This window comes from Sciurus vulgaris (genome assembly GCF_902686455.1).
Source record: "Sciurus vulgaris genome assembly, chromosome: 7".
Classification (NCBI taxonomy): Eukaryota; Metazoa; Chordata; class Mammalia; order Rodentia; family Sciuridae; genus Sciurus; species Sciurus vulgaris.
The window spans coordinates 104,409,539-104,427,876 of NC_136467.1; the positions used below are offsets into that span (position 1 = coordinate 104,409,539).

General features: G+C 38.4%; 1 protein-coding gene across 1 annotated transcript; it reads left to right on the top strand.

The window, feature by feature from the left end:
• Positions 1-250: 250 nt before the first annotated feature.
• On the top strand, positions 251-17,629 carry KLHL31 (kelch like family member 31). The gene is made up of 3 exons (XM_079147639.1): positions 251-504; positions 10,514-11,718; positions 12,983-17,629. The coding sequence occupies exons 2-3, from the start codon at positions 10,547-10,549 to the stop codon at positions 13,713-13,715; spliced, it is 1,905 nt and encodes a 634-aa protein (XP_079003765.1). The 5' UTR covers positions 251-504; positions 10,514-10,546; the 3' UTR covers positions 13,716-17,629.
• Positions 17,630-18,338: the final 709 nt, after the last annotated feature.

An 18,338-nucleotide genomic window follows, 5' to 3' on the forward strand; every position in this document is an offset into this window, starting at 1 on the left:
TTTATCCACAACGTCCCCTTCCTGTTACTCTCTGCAAATCCCTGATTCCGACAATTAAACACCCAGTGAGTTGTTTTCTTTCCTAACACTCAGGTTGATTGAGCTCTTGACTTTAAAAAAAAAAAAAAAATGACCAGGTCAAGAAATCCAACCCTTAGCTCTACCAATCAAAACCCCGCCCTCTGCCCCCAGATGGCCTACAGTTGAAGGCCAAAGAGGGAGAGGAGGGCTCAAGTGGCTGCTCCAGGCCAGAGCGCAGGCTCAGCCTGCTTCATCCAGTGGGACGTCAAAGGGTTATTCTAAAAATTGCTGCCACTGGGGCTTGTCAGGTGGCTGCTGGTGGCTCCCCACCGGATTTTCTTTCTCCCTCCCTCTCTTTCTTCAGAGATCATTTCCCAGCAGGAGTCTGCTGCAAAAACTTCATTAGAAGGTGGGCTGCCATTTCACACAGGAGGAAGAGGAGCTGGGACTACACTCACCAACTCCTGTCTTCTGGATCCTGGGGTGTGTACGGCTGTGTGGATGGGAGAGGGTGGGGTGTCTGAGTGTCTGTAGAACTATTTTCCTGAAGGGAGTCTCCATCCGGGTCAGACCGCTCATGTCCCTGATCTGAAGTTGGGAGGCAGAAAACATTCTCTTGGAACTTGAGAAATGTGATAAATTAGAAGACTGGCACCCCAACAACAATGCATAGGAGTGATGCCCTATAAAAGTAAAATTACTTGTAGTTTCTAACTGTAATTTTAAGCTTATGTTTTCTCTCAAGCTTATGTTTTCTCTCAAGCTTATGTTGTGCTTTTCTTCCACTATTTTATAGAGAAGAGGAGAGAGAAAAGTTGTAGAATTTGTCGCAAAGTTTAGAATTCCATCTCTTTTGTTATCAAGAATCATTAAACATTGGATAACTGTCAGGTTTAGCTATAATGTCATCAGTTTAAATTGGTCACACAAAATCAAACAACTCGTAGAACTCACAGAAAAACAACTTATTGACAAAATAGAAATCCCCTCTACAAGTACTCTAAATTTGTTATTTGACTAAAAAAAACAGGTTTTGTTTTAAAGGTGGGCATATGGCTATATATACATTTCATATAAAAAATTTATGTTGGAAATGGAGTGGTAAAGTGGAAAACCCCCTTTCGGTGGGACTTAACTTAAAATGGCAAGCAACAGTAGCCAGGCCTGTTTCTATTCCGGGAGGTAGTGCTGATGAGCCCCGACAGATGCAGCCATCGGAATGTGGCAGGGACAGGGAGCAGGCACAGCTGATTCGCACCCTTGGCAAGAAGACATTCTGGGATCCCAGCTCTGTCTGGCATGAGAGTGACAGTGACACTTCAGCATACATGGCTTTCAGCTTGCCCTGTGCAGAGCCTCAAGTCAAGGATGACAGGCCGCAGGAAGAAAACATTCTTAAAGTGACAACTCTTCAGAATCAGTTCTAGAAGCTTTCATCAGGGATGGATTTGTGGCCAAAAGAACTTGATTTAAAGGCAATAATTCCACGAGCATTTGCCCACTCACAGGAGAGGGTACAATTATGTTTCCATTTCTTGGCAACATTGTTCTCAGTCTTGTGGTTCTGGATCTATTTTGGATTATGGAACTTTTATGATACTCATGAAAGAAGTTCTGAGAGACTCTGCAGATCACATAAGGACACAATGTGTTTCAGAATATCCCACAGGGCTCAAGGATCAACCTGAATCCCAACCCAGAGCAGCGTTGGCAGATAAAATACAGATCACCCAGGTTATTTGAATTTGAGATAAATCACAGATTGACTTCTAGTATAAGTATGTAGGACATATATTGGACAAATATGATTTGTGATTTATCTGAAATTCAAATTTAACTGGATGGCTTATATTATTTATTTGCCAATATTCAATCTGAGACACACAGATCCCAAATAAAGAACTCTGCCCCAACTGGTTAACGCTTAGATCATGAGTTGATTCTAGGGTTATGGAAGTCCTTATTGAGGGAAGAAGTGATACAGAACCAAATCTTGGCAGTTCTGGCAGCAAAAGCCAGTTGTATATTCTTAACTCTGTAAAAATTTTAGAACCGAAAGGGCCACATCTCCTAGTTTAACACTAACTAAACTGAAACTCTAAAAGGTTGTATGTTTTGCTCCAAGACTTATCAAATGGTTAGAGCAGAATGAAGACCAAAACCTAGGTTTTCAGTCCTATGATGATCAAAGAGACATAAGTCTTAAAAATTCAATTTCCAATACATAAAATGAGGAAAGAGAGACATTTTACTAATATTTTCAACAAAACCAAAACTAAAAATTTTTACAGTGGGTCATTGTGTCCTATATCCAGGCTTAGGAATAAAATTACAGTTAACTTTGTGTATAGAGTCTGTATGTTTATAAATAAATGCTGCTACATACAGCCTTTAGCTAAGTTGGACCATATGAAATTGGTAACAATTAATTGTTTTTAAACAACAACAACAAAAAAGATAATTTCATATTCACTCTAACACTTAAAAGGAAGTGCTTGATTATCTGATCAACAAGTTCATGCAAGCCTTCCTTGAACCTATTTATATTTTTTGCTGACCCAACCTATTGGAGTTTCACATCCTTACTACCCTTAACAGGATAAAGAAATCCACAAAATTTATGATTCCAAATAAATTTATTTTACATTGAAAAAGGCAACTATTTTAATTCAGTATTTGAAGTTAAAAAAACCATTTCATGCTTTCCATCTTCAAAATTTGATTTTATAAACCTCAGCTCTACCTCACTCAACCTCTCTTTTCTCATGCTGGAAAAAGTTAAGTTTTAACCTACTACAGATCTAAACCTACTCGTAACTTAAGGAAGACAAGATTTGAATTGGATTCTGCTCCAAATCACACATACGCTTACTCATGTGACCTTAATAAGTTGTTTTTTTTCTTTTCGTCTTTCTTTCCCTCTTTCTTCCTTCCTTCCTTCCTTCCTTCCTTCCTTCCTTCCTTCCTTCCTTCCTTCCTTCCTTCCTTCCTTCCTCCCTTTCCTTCCTTCTTCTCTCTTCCTTTCCTTCCTTCCTTCTTTCTTTTCTCTTTATAAACCTTAAATTTCTCATTTGTAAAATGATCACAACATAATTTCCCCTTTAGGATTTTTGTGGTAATTAAATTTTAAAAAATAAATTATGTAAAGTAGATAACCCAGGGTTCAGTATCCAGTAAAACCTCAACTAATAGTAAATCCTAGCTATATAATTATTATTTTAGGAAGAAATGGAGATGTTAGTTAATTTTAGTACATAATATAGATTCATGTTTGATTTCTATTTAAGAACTAATTATTTCTATCCATACTTAAATTTGACAAATACAAAAGATGCTAAAAATATGATGTCTTACATTGAATACCTGACATTATTGTCATGGAAATGGCCCACGAGCCAGTGAGTAATGGGGAGGGAAGCATGGAGTTGTGGCTATTACACTTCTTCCAAATTCTCATAAGCAGCTCTTTCAGGGGATCCAAGAAGCTATTCTGAAACAAAGAGCTAAAGAGACTGTAGCATCCACAAGCAGGGAAGGGGACTTCTCTGGGCTCACTTCATAGAATGACAGTATAATTCCAGTAGGATAGAAACCCCACCACAACCCCCTGCACCCTCCACAAAGTCTCTTCTTTGACCCAAAAAGGGAAGGGACAGACAGGGACTGGCAGTGCCTCTGAATAGCTGCTCATCCCGTTACACAACCTCAGCTGCTGTGGCTAGATCTGCTCCTCCTTCCAGCATTTCCTACTATGGTAGGGGCCATGTGAAAAGTGCAAGCCACCGATAGTCCCAAGATAGGCCTGTAAAGTTCTTTCCTTTGATCATAAAAGGGGCAACTCATCTGAGCCCCTGCGGGTAGAGAGTGAGAATGAAGTCTGTTGTGGTTCAGAAAAAACAGATTGTAAAAAAATTGTATGGAAACTCTTCCAGCCAGGGGCAGCTGAGCAAGGGTGCACTCCTCACCATGAGACTGTAACCTGAGTCAAAGTCCTCCCAGGGTGTGGTAACCATGGTGATCGCCCTAGCTACCAAGCTTGGGCGCCCCTGAGCAGCTGACCACAAAGCATTCAGTTGGCTTATAGGAGAGAGAGAGAGAGAGAGAAAATAAACTAGAAATAATCCCTCAATCCAACTTTCAATTAAAATATAAGTTGAATCACAAAGAACAGAATGCTTCAAAATTTATTGCTTAGTGTGTAAGATACTCTCTAGATTCTAGATGAATATATATATGCAACTCTTTTATGTAACACCTTCTCTTGGCAGACAAATTTTGACTGTCACTGTGACCATCATTGTTGTATGAACCAAGGATACACAGTGAACATGAAAGTCCCTGGTGTGAGGGGCCTAGAGTCTCCTGGAGACTTCCTCGTCTCTGTCAAAAAAGGGAGCTAGTCATCTGTGTAACAGGGCCAAACCAGGATGCAGCTGCTCTTCTTACTCATTCTTACTGACCTGCAGTCCTCCTTAAGTTGAGGAAAGCAGTGGCTTTTGGGAGATGGAGGAATGGGACCAGAGGAAAGCCTTTATTGGGACAAGGAACCAGTGAACATCTCTGCAGCTTTGATAACAACATCAGAGCATTTCCCAGCTTCAAAGAAGACAGGTTCCTCTGAGGGATCTACCGTGACCTCAGTCCTCTAACACAGCACAGGCTGTCAACGGACAGACAGATAGCCTCACCCTGAGAAGTGCAGCCCCAAGAGTAGGATGTGATGGCAGTTCTGTACATAGAGACTGGATTTATATCTATGAAAACATGGCCATTGGGAAGTTGGCTACAGGGCTCTGATTTCAGTAGTCTTGTAAATGGTCTCCTGCCTGTTTCTCTCCACTACTTTTTCCATAGAGAACTAGAGAAGTCAGTTACTTCTACAAAGTGATTTCATGGACTCTTAAAAAAGCCTATTCTTTTGGAAATGTATATGTGGGTGATATAAAGGTACAGATTTAAATGAAACAAAACATAACAAAGATCACGCATATCTGGGAGGTAGGGCAGATTTGCCTATCAACTGATTCGCTTGGGTTCATAAAACTAATGTATCGCCCTGTAGGGCTCCTGAGAAATGGAACAAAGCCAAGAACATTTTAGATAAAGAGAGGTTCATGGAAGTTCCCTGAATGAAGCAGTCCAGGGTTGGGTCAACAGAGAAAACCCCGGGGGCAGCCAGAAGGACAGACAACAGAGGAAAGAGAAGCATCAATAGGAAATAAGAGAAGGAGAACTTTAACTGGTTTCACTATTTTGTCTAGCCTCAGGCCACCCTTCCTTTGCTGGAAAGTTCATAATGCTTCTGAATACATTATCTTATCAAATTCAGTTTTGCCTCCCTGCTTCAGTTTGAGACATTTCTTCCTCTACCTCTGCTGACCTTCTACTTCCCATCCCTACTCATAAAAAACCTTCACTAAGACTTATGTTATCTGCAAACTTCTCATTCTAACATTACCCCAATCTTCCTTTCACTTTGAATCCCTAAATCCAGGCATGTCAATTCATTATGTTCCATGTAATCTGTGGTTTTGCTTACTTAATCTATAACTAAATGTCCCAGTTTTCTAAATTTCCAGAGTTATCCTTGCTATTCATAAAATAATAATAGTCTGTTCCTCAGCCAATGTAACTACTTGATTTTCATTTCTCTCCCTGGTATTTTCAAAGTCCTTAGGAACATGTTCCAGAAACCCCCTCCTTGTTGCTGGGTCACTGCATGTGCCTGTCCCATACTGTCCCCTGCGCCTCATTACTCTTTCTCCTCCATGTGGTGACTTTCTCTGACATGTTACGCCCCAAAGTCTAAACAGATTCCTCTATTAACAAAGACACAACTAGCAACGGCTTTTGTTTTCAATGAAAATGATCAAATTTTTTTGAGCATTCACTTTTGCCAGGTACTCTACTAAATGTTGTTCAGACACTTCTTCATTAAGCTTTCACTAGCAGTCTTATGAAACAGGCACAATTATTTTCTTCACTTTAGAGATAGGTTAACAACAACTCCGAGAGGTTAGGTAATTTACCTAAAGTCATACTGTGAATATGTAGTGGAGTTGGTATTTATGTTGTATTTTAATTATCATTCCATTTAAAACATTGTCTAATTTCCTCTTTGACTCAAGGGCTATTTAGAAGCATATTATTTAACAGTTGTTAGCAATAACAATAATTTACTGTTATTATTTCTAATTTAGCTCCTTTGTGATCAGGTAGCATACTCTGCATGGCTTTTAAATTTGCAGAGATTCATTTTGTGGCCAAGCATAGGCTCTGACCTAGTGAAGGAACAATATGCCCTTCAGAAGAATTTATATTTTGCAGTTGTTGGATGTAATGTTCTAAGTCAAAGTGATTAATAAAATTATTCAGATATTCTACAATGCTGAGTTAACATTTTCAAGTATAATTGTGGAATTGTCTATTTCTTCCTATAATCCAGTCTCTTGTTACAGAAGCTGTCAGTAAGCACATAAACATTTAGGATTGTTACATATCGCATTTTGAATTGATCTTTGTATCATTATGAAATTCCATATATCATTGATAAAAAGTTTTTCTTGAGCTCTATTTTATTTGCTACCAATATAACCACTAGAGATTTCTTATATATATTTCCATGATAAAGCCTTATCTTCATATTTATTTTCTACTTCTTTGTGTATATATATATATGTGTGTGTGTGTGTGTGTGTGTATGTATGTGTGTCTATACATATATATATATATATATATATATATATATATATATATATATATTCCTTGTAGACACAATAGCATGTTGAGACAACATAGCATGTTGAGTTTTAATCTTACTTTTCATATCCATTCAGGCAATCTGTGCCTCTTACTTAGAATGCTTTGTCCATTAACTTTTTTTTTTTTTTTTTTTTTTTTTTGCGGTGCTGGGTATTGAACCCAGGGCCTTGTGCTTGCAAGGCAAGCACTCTACCAACTGAGCTATCTCCCCAGCCCTCCATTAACTTTTAATACAATTATAAATACAGTTGGATTTAGGTTTATCATTATGATGCTTTCTGTTTGTCCTTTCCAATTTCTGTTTTTGTGTCCTAACTTTCCTGTCCTCTTTTGATTCCATTTAAATTTATCTATTGGCTTTATAGGTTACTTTGCATTTTTTAAGTGGTTGTTCTGGGTCTCTGTTTTCCAATACAATAGTCACCATTCACATGTGGTGTTTTAGTCAACTATTTTGCTACTGCAACTGAAAGACCTGACCAGAACAACCATAGAAGAGAAAAAGTTTATTTAGGGGCTCATGGGTTCAGAGGTCTTAATTCATAGAAGGCCAGCTCTATCCCTCCGGGCTTGAAGTGAGGCAGGACATCATGGTGGAAGAATGAGGCAGAGGGAAACAGCTCACATGAAGATCAAGAAGCAGAGGGCAGAGAGTCTCCACTTTGGAGATACAAAATATACACCCCATAGCCATGCCCTCAATGAACCCCTAGCTCCAGCCATGCCCACCTGCCTCCAGTTACCACTCAGTTAATTCTATCATAGATTAACTCACTGATTGGGTTGAGATGATAATCCAATCATTTCTCCTCCAAGCGTCCTTGCATTGTCTCACATGTGAGCTTTTGGGGGACACCTCACATCCAAACCATAACATGTGGCTACTGAACACTTGAAATGTAACTAATCCAAAGTGGGATGTACTGCAGATGTAAAATACACCTGGCATTTCAAAGATTTAGTGTGAAAAAAAATGTAAAATATCACATTGATAATTTTATGTCAATTACATTTAGAAGTGATAATATTTTATGTGGATTAGGTTGAATAAAATATTACTAAAATTAATTTCATCCGTTCCTTTTTATCTTGCTAACATAACTACTTGAAATTTTTAAATCGCAGATGTAGTTTACATGATATTTCTATAGGCCAGCATCGCTCTGGGTATTACAATATGCAATGTTAAATTTTTGCAGGCTGTAGAAGTTAATATTGAACAAATCACTTCACATAAAATATAGAAGCCAAGCTGGGGATGTAGCCTAGTGATAGAATGCTTGCGTAGCACGTGGGAGGTCTGGGTTAATCCCTAGCACTGCAAAAGAAGATAAAAGGATACCTTGCAATTGTTTAGGTTTTTTACCACTGTCACCCCTTCCTCTATGCTTTAATTGTCATATGTACTACATCTGCATACATTGGAAAACTCACAAGATAATGTTATCACTTTTATTTATTTGAAAGAAATTTAGGGAGAAAATAATCTTTCAAATTCTTTCATTTATTCATCATCTCTGATGTTCTTGAAGATTCAGATTTCCATTGGGTTTCCACTTTCTGAATCATTCTTTTTCAGAATTCCTACCTTGCTTTCCAGGGAATGTGGTTGCCCATGAATGCTGTCCTCTAATTCTTTAACCCAGAAATATTTTCTGTGGAGTTATAGCTGTCCTGCACAGAACCATTTGCAGCCTGCTCTTAGGGTTAAAGCAACATAAAAAAGTCAACGTGTGTTGGTGGAGGGGGATTCATCATGTTATTCACTTTTCCAACTGTTGACTTTCAAAAAATATCATCCTCAAGGGCTGGGGATATAGCTCAGTTGACAGAGTGCCTGCCTCACAAGCACAAGGCCTTGGGTTCAATCCCTAGCACCACAAAAAAAAAAAAAAAAAAAAAAAAAAAAATCCTCCTTCCTTACAATTCCTACTATCAGTTGTTCCTCCTTCTTCTCCCCACCACCAGCCCCAGCTTATAGTTATCTTATAGTTGTAATCCTGATATGATCTATCTTCTAGATGTGATCCTGATAAGATATTCCTAAAAGGCAGAATGAACTGGTCAATAATTTATAGAATTTTATTAAGGATAAATGAAGATACCACATTTAAGGATGATATAGGGAGGAACAGGATAGAAAAGGAAGATTTAAAACTGGAAAACAGATATTGTTGCTCCATAGGTTACTCCTTCATTAGGAAGTCTCTGTATCTTTTTCTCCATAGCCCCAACACATCATGGTGTTGAAGTAGTTGAGATTTCTCTGTAAATATTTTGTATTTTAGATAAACCAAATTGTAAACAGTCAACCAACTGTTTCCCTGAGCACCTCTGTAGCCCTCCCAACTCCCAGTCCTCTCCCTGGACCTCATAATCCAGTAACTAAAGAATTACACAGGGATCCCAGAGGATCCCCTGGGATCCAGCTCCAGCACTGTCACCTGAATCCATTCTGATTTATCAGTTATTAATATTTTAAATATCATCCCTACATGCCACCAATAAAATAACCTTTCAATGATATGTAAAATGACTATTTAGCTTTTTGGTCTTAAGAACTCAGATTACTCCTCAGGCTCACAATTTCATCTAAAAACAATGGTGTTTATAAGCCCTATAACTGCATAATTTAAAAAAAATGGTCATTTGGGGTTGTGCAGGAAAACAGATATTTCTCCCCGGATTTACTCTACTTGCCTTACTTAGCTCTTTGTTAGCATTTTGTATTTGTCATGTCTTATCTCTCTAGCATAAATTACATCTTGTATTGCTCAGTCATTCCTAGCAAATTACTGCCAACACAGCAGCAGATATCAAGTAACTGCTTGCTGAACAAAATATTTAAAAATTTCCCACAGAAAATCCCACAAAGGGACAATCAACACATAAGTCAAATGCATTTGAATCTAATATGATTGTAGGTTCATAATCTATCTCACAAGGTAAGGACACATTTTCCATTGTTTGCAAAAAAGGAATAAAGAAGAATATATATGCTAGTCTTTTAAAGTAATATAAATGTGAATATAACAATTTGAGTAAGAAAAACCAATGCCCTGGCATAAAAAGACCTTCTCTGTTTCCTGTCTACCTGCTGCTCTCCTAGGAAAAGAGGACAGGAAAAGGGACAAACACAATAGAAGGTAATAATGTAGTTCTTGTTTATTTTAAATCCTCAAGCAAAATCCTATCATGCATATCAGATGGGTCTCACTAAATCCTCATCAACAATCTTTCTTGGAATAGGTTTCATTGCTACTGTAAATAAAATAAGTTTTTTCATCATGTTTTTCTAATTTCACATTGTTTCCTAAATGTTAGTATTTTATTGAGAAAAACCTTCCAAGTACTTATAATTCATTTTTTGATAAGAGTAAACTACTTTTCTAGAATTATTGTAGAGTTGGATCAGAGATGAGTTGTTCATTTCTGTTGCATAATTACTTAGTAACATACCTACTGAGAAATATCATTTGACAAAATGAATCTTTCTTGAATCATCTCCAATACTTGATACAGTAGTAAACAGTCAATAGAATGTAGACCTAGTTTAATGTGTTTTTAAATCTATTTTTGAGAATTAATCTACTTTTTGAGGGCTAATTTAATAGTTTAAGAAATTATTATCTTATGAAAAGTTTTTCAGTGTAGAGTTTCAAAATACAAAGCACATGTAAAATAAAACAAACTCATTCTTTCTTTCTTTTTTTTTTTTTTTTCCTTTTAGCCAGCTCTTGCCTGTGACATTGTGTTTGCCAACATGGCACCCAAAAAGAAGCCTGTCAAAAAGAACAAAGCAGATATCAATGAGATGACTATAATTGTAGAAGATAGCCCCTTAAACAAACTGAATGCTTTGAATGGGCTCCTAGAAGGAGGCAATGGCCTTAGCTGCATTTCTTCTGAATTAACAGATGCTTCATATGGCCCCAACCTCTTGGAAGGCTTAAGTAAAATGCGGCAGGAGAGTTTCCTCTGTGACTTAGTCATTGGTACCAAAACCAAATCCTTTGATGTTCATAAGTCAGTGATGGCTTCATGCAGTGAGTACTTTTACAACATCCTGAAAAAAGATCCATCAACTCAAAAAGTGGATCTCAATGATATCTCACCTCTGGGCCTGGCCACTGTCATTGCATATGCCTACACTGGAAAGCTGACCCTCTCCTTGTACACCATAGGAAGCATTATTTCTGCTGCAGTCTATCTTCAGATCCATACTCTTGTAAAGATGTGCAGTGATTTTTTGATTCGGGAGATTAGTGTTGAGAATTGTATGTACATTGTTAACATTGCTGAAACATACTCCCTGAAAAATGCAAAGGCAGCAGCCCAGAAATTTATCCGGGATAACTTCCTCGAATTTGCAGAATCAGATCAATTTATGAAACTTACATTTGAACAAATTAATGAACTTCTTATAGATGATGACTTACAGTTGCCTTCTGAGATAGTAGCATTCCAGATTGCAATGAAATGGTTAGAATTTGACCAAAAGAGAGTGAAACATGCTGCAGATCTTTTGAGCAATATTCGCTTTGGTACCATCTCTGCACAAGACCTGGTGAATTATGTTCAATCTGTACCAAGAATGATGCAAGATGCGGATTGTCACAAACTTCTTGTAGATGCTATGAATTACCACTTACTTCCGTATCATCAAAACACACTGCAGTCTAGGCGAACAAGAATCCGAGGGGGCTGCCGAGTCCTTGCCACTGTTGGAGGACGCCCAGGTCTTACAGAGAAGTCCCTTAGTAGAGACATTTTGTATAGAGACCCTGAAAATGGATGGAGTAAGCTTACAGAAATGCCGGCCAAGAGTTTTAATCAGTGTGTGGCTGTGATGGATGGATTTCTTTATGTCGCTGGTGGTGAAGATCAGAATGATGCAAGAAATCAAGCCAAGCACGCAGTCAGCAATTTCTGCAGGTACTTGATCTTTTAGTGGGAACCAAAATGGGAAACTTCCTTGACCTAGAAGTAAGATAATCATGCCTATTAGCTTAGTTCATTGGCTCAGTAAGTAATAATAATAATAATGCCATCTTACATAGGTACAGCACTTTATATTATACAAAGTGCATTCAAGTATGTTATTAATCTAGATTTCTGAAACAAGCCTGTGAGGTGGGAAGGGAAGATATGATTATTCTGATTTTGCATATGAGAAACATGACCCCTGGGCACATGCCTATAATTCCAGCAGCTCTGGAGGCTGAGGCAGGAGGATCATAAAAAGCCAGACTCAGGGGCTGGGGAGATAGCTCAGCTGGTAGAGTGCTTGCCTTGTAAGCACACACACACACACACACACACACACACACACACACACAAAAGACAAAAAGGCCAGACTCAGCAACTTATAGAGGTCTAAAGAAACTCAGTGAGACCCTGTTTCTAAATAAAATCCAAAAAAGGGCTGGAGATGTGCCTCAAAGTTTCACTGTTTTTTCAGTATGAATTTTGGTGCTTATAAAACTTCAGTCCTGAACACAAAAAATAAGTCTCTAAAAATTAAAAAGTTTTACCTACTAATAAGTGGTAGAACATAAAAATAGTATCAAAAGTTAAGGGTCTGTTGATGCTTTTTGACATGAACTCCAGAATCTCATTCTTACAGATCAGAGATTTGGTTGAATGGTATAGCTTTGCTGTGGCTATGGCCAAGATAGGTGTACCCATAAGAGGTTTCTGGGAAATGGAGACTCGAATCAGTCAACTCCTATCTTAGGCAGTGAAAGTGAGCTAGGGATGGTCGGTGTCTGAAGACAGGAGAATTGACTTAACTGTGGAAATTCACTCTTCTGAAAGCTTCCTTCCACTTTCCCACGTGAACATCTCCTATCAATGGATGATGGGCATAGTTTGTGAAGGAAAGGGGACTTGAAGGGCAGGTCACTGTGGGCTCTTCTCCAAGCAGCTAAATAAAGGGAATGGTCTTATAAATGAATGGGGGGGGGGGGGGGGCGGGGGGGGGGCGTTGCGGTTGTCAACAGCGCCTGCCTTGCCTTTCCCAGATACCACAACTTTTTACTGGCTGAGAAGGAAACACCAGCCTCGAGGGGAGAAACTGAACCAGGTCCCTCACTTCCTTGCAGGGATAGTGTCAGGCTTCCCACTTGAAGGTTTGCGAGGTTACATAGGTTCCCAGTTGTCTCTGACAAAGTTGTCATCCTTCCTCTGCCATTTCCAGATACGATCCCCGCTTTAACACCTGGATACACCTGGCCAGCATGAACCAGAAGCGCACGCACTTCAGCCTGAGTGTGTTCAATGGGCTCCTTTACGCTGTGGGCGGCCGCAACGCAGAGGGCAGCCTGGCCTCGCTGGAATGCTATGTGCCCTCCACTAATCAGTGGCAGCTGAAGACGCCCCTGGAGGTGGCGCGCTGCTGCCACGCCAGCGCGGTGGCTGATGGCCGCGTGCTAGTGACCGGCGGCTACATCAGCAACGCTTATTCTCGCTCGGTGTGTGCTTACGACCCGGCCAGCGACTCGTGGCAGGAGCTTCCGGGCCTGAGCACGCCGCGCGGTTGGCACTGCGCTGTCACGCTGTGTGACAGGGTGTACGTAATGGGGGGCAGCCAGGTGGGGCCGCGCGGGGAACGCGTGGACGTGCTGACGGTGGAGTGCTACAGCCCGGCGACCCGCCAGTGGAGCTACGCCGCCCCCCTGCAGGTGGGCGTGAGCACGGCGGGAGCCTCTGCGCTGCATGGCCGCGCCTACCTGGTAGGCGGCTGGAACGAGGGCGAGAAGAAGTACAAGAAGTGCATCCAGTGCTTCAACCCCGAGCTCAACGAGTGGACAGAGGACGACGAGCTGCCTGAGGCCACCGTGGGCGTGTCCTGTTGCACCCTCTCGATGCCCAACAGCGTGACTCGGGAATCCCGAGCCAGCTCGGTGTCCTCAGTGCCAGTCAGCATCTGAGCCCAGGTAGATTAAGATGGGACACAGGAAGAACACGTATTTATTCGTAGAGCCACGTGGTTAAACTTTGAGTTGACGAATAGGAAAATATGTAACATTTACTACAATGATTTAAATGTTTTAAAATATTAGACATACGTCTTGGTGGCTTTAAATTTTTGGTATGGCATAATCTACCTCTCTCTCTCTCTCTCTCTCTCTCTCTCTCTTTTAAGCAAAATACAGGGCCGGCCAACAAAAGAAAGAAGTTTATTTCAACAGCCGCTGGGTGGCAGACACAGTTTGTTGTAGGCACTCTTCCAGTGTGGCATGTGTCCTAAAGGATAGCGGTTACTACCCACATTTGAGATTTTTTTTCCTATACTTTCGTACACATGAAGCTTATATGAGTGAGCAACGTTGTGTTCTAGAGTTTTTCCCTCCCTCTTTTTTCTTTAATAGTTTGAAAATAATCATTTATAGATTTTATTTTAAAATGGAAATTGTATCCACAAAGACTTAATACTGTATTTCAACACAATTTCTTTTACTATACTTGAATCAATAAAGGATTTTGAAAGGCACCCCATAATAAAGTTATAAAACTTAAAACAAAGACCAGAAAGGAACAGGGATTCCACCCAAGGACTTGGAATTCCTTCTTCGAGAGTAGGAATTGATATTAGTCAAATAAAACTGTGCTCTTAAGGACCATTAACTTAAAGCTTAGCCTGAAGGTTATACAACCAATTACAATAATTTTATTTGTCCCACTCATATAATGAGAATGAAGCAAATACTTGGAATTCTTGGATTTGGAAATAACTGGATGAATGGATTCTCCTATTGGTAGATATGAAATTGTTTCCCATTTCATATCTACCACCTTGATTTCAGTTAAAAATTTAACACATTCATTTCACATAGAAATATTAAAATAATATGGCCCATTCTGTTTTATTAATCTCATCTACTCCAAATTAGCTTTGCAAATCAAAGCACATCCACCTGCTATCATTTTTTCTTACATGTTTACCAAGTTTGGAGAAAAGGTAACGATTGTAGTAAATGGTACTTATTTTCCTATCTTATAATTTGTGACTTTTTTCTTCGCTAGTTTGTTTTGGAGAGGAAGTAGCTAATTAATTACAGGTTATGTACAATTGGATTTTGAAAAATAAACTGTTTAAAAGATTAGACATGAGATACATGAATGATATAACTTGGTTTTAATTAATCCCATCCTCTCCCACCTGGTGTAGATAGACTATTGCTTGAGTTATACTATGTATATCTAAAATACAGTCAACCCTCCTTATCCACTTGTTCCATATCTGTGGATTCCAACTAACCATGGATTGAAAACTTTTGAAAAACAATTTTTTTTCATCTGAATTGAACATGTACAAACTATTTTTCTTGTAATTATTCCCTAAACAGTAGTGTAACAACTCACATTGCATTTACATTGTATTAGGTCTTATAAGCAATGTAGAGATGATTTAAAGTGTACCAGAGGATGTGAGTAGGTTATATGATAATACATGCCATTTTATATAAGGAACTTGAGCATCCATGGATAGTGGTATCCTGAAACCAATTCCCCGAGGATACTGTGGGGCAACTGTATTTTATTTCAACTGTGAAAAGTGGTTCATGTTGTACACTTTGTGGAACAATTTTATATCATTGCCCCTTATGAACAGTCTGATCTCTAGGTATTTAATGGTAACAGATACAGGCTATAAATGCTACAAATTGAGAACAAGACATTATTAGTGTGAAAACACTGTGCTTGATCCTTACTCCATTCAGAGAATGAGGATTTTTATCAAGTATGGAGCAGATTAATGGCACCTGTTCCTTTGACTCCTTATCTGCCCTGTCTCGAAAATAAAGTTCTGTGAGAAGGTAGTTTATGGAGTAAGTTAAATTACTAAACTCTTAATTTACCAATGATACAACCTATAGAGAGTCTTTTGTCTTTGCACCAGCATGGGTGAAATAAACTTTTCATTTTTAATCAGTTATTTTGGCTACAATTTGCAAAGTCTGCGTGAAGGTAACTGTAACATCTTTTCCCTTGGTATACACTCATGCAACTGAAAAACCTAGAGTACATTGTTAATTTCAAGAAGGAAAAAAGTCCTTTATTATGGATTACAGATCATCAGTGGGCAAACAGAAGTAATTCCTTGATGTGTCTCCTATTGAGATGTTAGAGGTGTGTGGAGAACCCAGGGTTTAAAACGAAATAAGAATCAATCAATTATAATATTATATGATTAAAAAAATAAGGAGAGATACTGAAACTAGAGAAGTTTTCTTCTATTACCGCTTGTTAAGATAGATTGTGCAAAACTTGGCAGTGGCTTTCTAGGGATAAAACTGAAGACACTTTAGAGTTGGATAAATAATTTGAAATTATCATTTAAATTATTGTCCTCATTGTTTATCTGAAGACTCATAAATACATATACTTGGGCTTAGCAGGTTTCTGGATATGTTGCAGTTTTATTTTCTGCTTCAACAGTTATCAATGAAGACCAATATGAGTTTAGAAAGCTGAAGTTTCCTGACATAACGTTAGTAGGAAGTGTGGAACATAAGGTTTGGTGAAAGTTTTGAATTCTGGAACATCCTGCATCACTGCCAACTGAAAGACACAAACCTATGCTAAATCAAAATAATGTGTGTCACTTTTCATGTGTAACTGAGACAGATTCTTTAACCCCACTTTGGAAGCAGCTGCTCCTGGAAAATATAACAGTGTCTCCAAGCTTCAGAACTGAAAATTTACTTCTTTTTTATTATAGTGTAAGCTTGCATTCAGTAATACTCCCAGTCTTAGGATCCAACCGTATACTTCCTTTTATTTTTTTGAAAGAAAAGGATGTGTTAGTTTTGTATGCCTGAGTGCTGTGATTAAATAAACACATCAGTTCAATAGATCAGAAACAAGTGTGTTACCCAGCAGCAGAAACAATAAAACTCAAACTCACTTCTTCTGAATGGGGCCAGAGACCTGATAAGAAAGTCTCCAGGAAGCCAGACTTTAATGTAAGCTTGTCCATTTTTAGTTAGATTCTTGGGGCCAGTTGTGATCCCTAGTGCATTAGTTGCTTTCAGCGCACTGAATGAGTTTATTTTTATTTCCTATGTTGAAAGAATGGTTACAAATAGAAGGTCAGTGTTGGCACAGATGAATATGGCTTCGTGCAATGAGTAGATGGTAGTGGAGTGTTATGAGTGAGGAGGTATAATTGAGGTAATAAGGAAGCAAGTATGGAATGGTCTATAATTTAAGGCAAAGGAGCAATTATAGTAAGTGTATTTTACAAACATTGTGTAAATAGGATTTTACCTGGAAATATATAAGTGTTAAAAGGCCTTTTTCTTTTCCCACACTAGCTATTCTGGCAAAGTGTTTATAGAATTTATCCAAGTTACTAAAGAGACTAAAATCATTCATTTAATTTACTTTTCTCTTAGTTACAACCAAATGAATTTGTGTAATTTCTGAATGGGCAAAATTCCCATCCTAACCAAGGATGAATATGTTCTCTAGCACAAGACAGAATTAAAAGTAAGTCGTTTCAGTATTTTTTTTATATCAATAAAAACTACAGCATAATTTCCCAAACACTCCTTCCTAGGTATTTATGAGAACTAAAGACTCTAAGTATTAAAGATTTATCCTATAGCACACTCAGTCGGTAAATACCATTTAATTTTCCCTCTTGGGAAATTTGAAATAAAATGCTTATCTCAGAGACTCCTAAAAGTATTTTATTTATTCAGCAAATTTTGGCAGATAATTTCTTTGTTTGCTTAAAACATTCAGGTACTATATCAGGAACAACAGACTAAAATGTATGATAGTGTTATTTTGTAACCTCATCACTATCAATAAAGCTGCATTCTATAAGAGCTTAGTCAATGACTGAATGTGGGAAGTTTTAAAATACTCTTTCTGTGATGATTGTTGTGGGTTTTTTCTCTAGTTTTCATTGTTATTCACCTAAAAGAAAAACAACAGGGATGACAAAAAGAAATGACAAATAACTGATAAAGTGTTTCAGTAGCTTGAAGACAGTAAAAGAAAAATATGTAAAACAGTAGTGACTTGTTTTGTAGCTTAAGACAAAAATCTAATTAGTCCCATTCAGCTTTGATCATTTCAAAGTCACAGACTAAAGTTATTTTCTAGTCTCCTTTCCACCCTGACCATAGCCAACCTGACCCAGACTCAGGTATATCACTGTTTGCAATGAAGGATCTTTTCAGGAAATAAAATCATATTACTGTACAGACTCACAGCATTTCTCTTGACAACAAATTTCTAAATGAGCAAATGAAATGTAACCAACATAAGATGCTCAAGCTTTGATCTGAGTCCTTAAATAATAACATTCAGTTGAAACCATCTTAGTAATATCCAGAAAATCCTAAATGACCACAATACTTAAACATTTCCAAGCCTCATAACCATGTAAAAAGACTTGACCAGCCCCAAGTAGAAACCAGCTGGCATCACCTTCCCAGCCCTGAGCAGACCAGCCCCGTTCCCCAGAGTCTCTGGGTTTTCCTTGAACTCCCACATAACTCCAAGCTCCCCTTTGTGCCTGCACTTTCTCCCTCATT

Excerpts from the sequence above, each read along its gene's own strand:
- KLHL31 (XM_079147639.1), top strand. The coding sequence starts at position 10,547 with ATGGCACCCAAAAAGAAGCCTGTCAAAAAGAACAAAGCAGATATCAAT. Across the intron at positions 11,719-12,982 it reads GCAGTCAGCAATTTCTGCAG|ATACGATCCCCGCTTTAACA; the intron begins GTACTTGATCTT and ends TGCCATTTCCAG.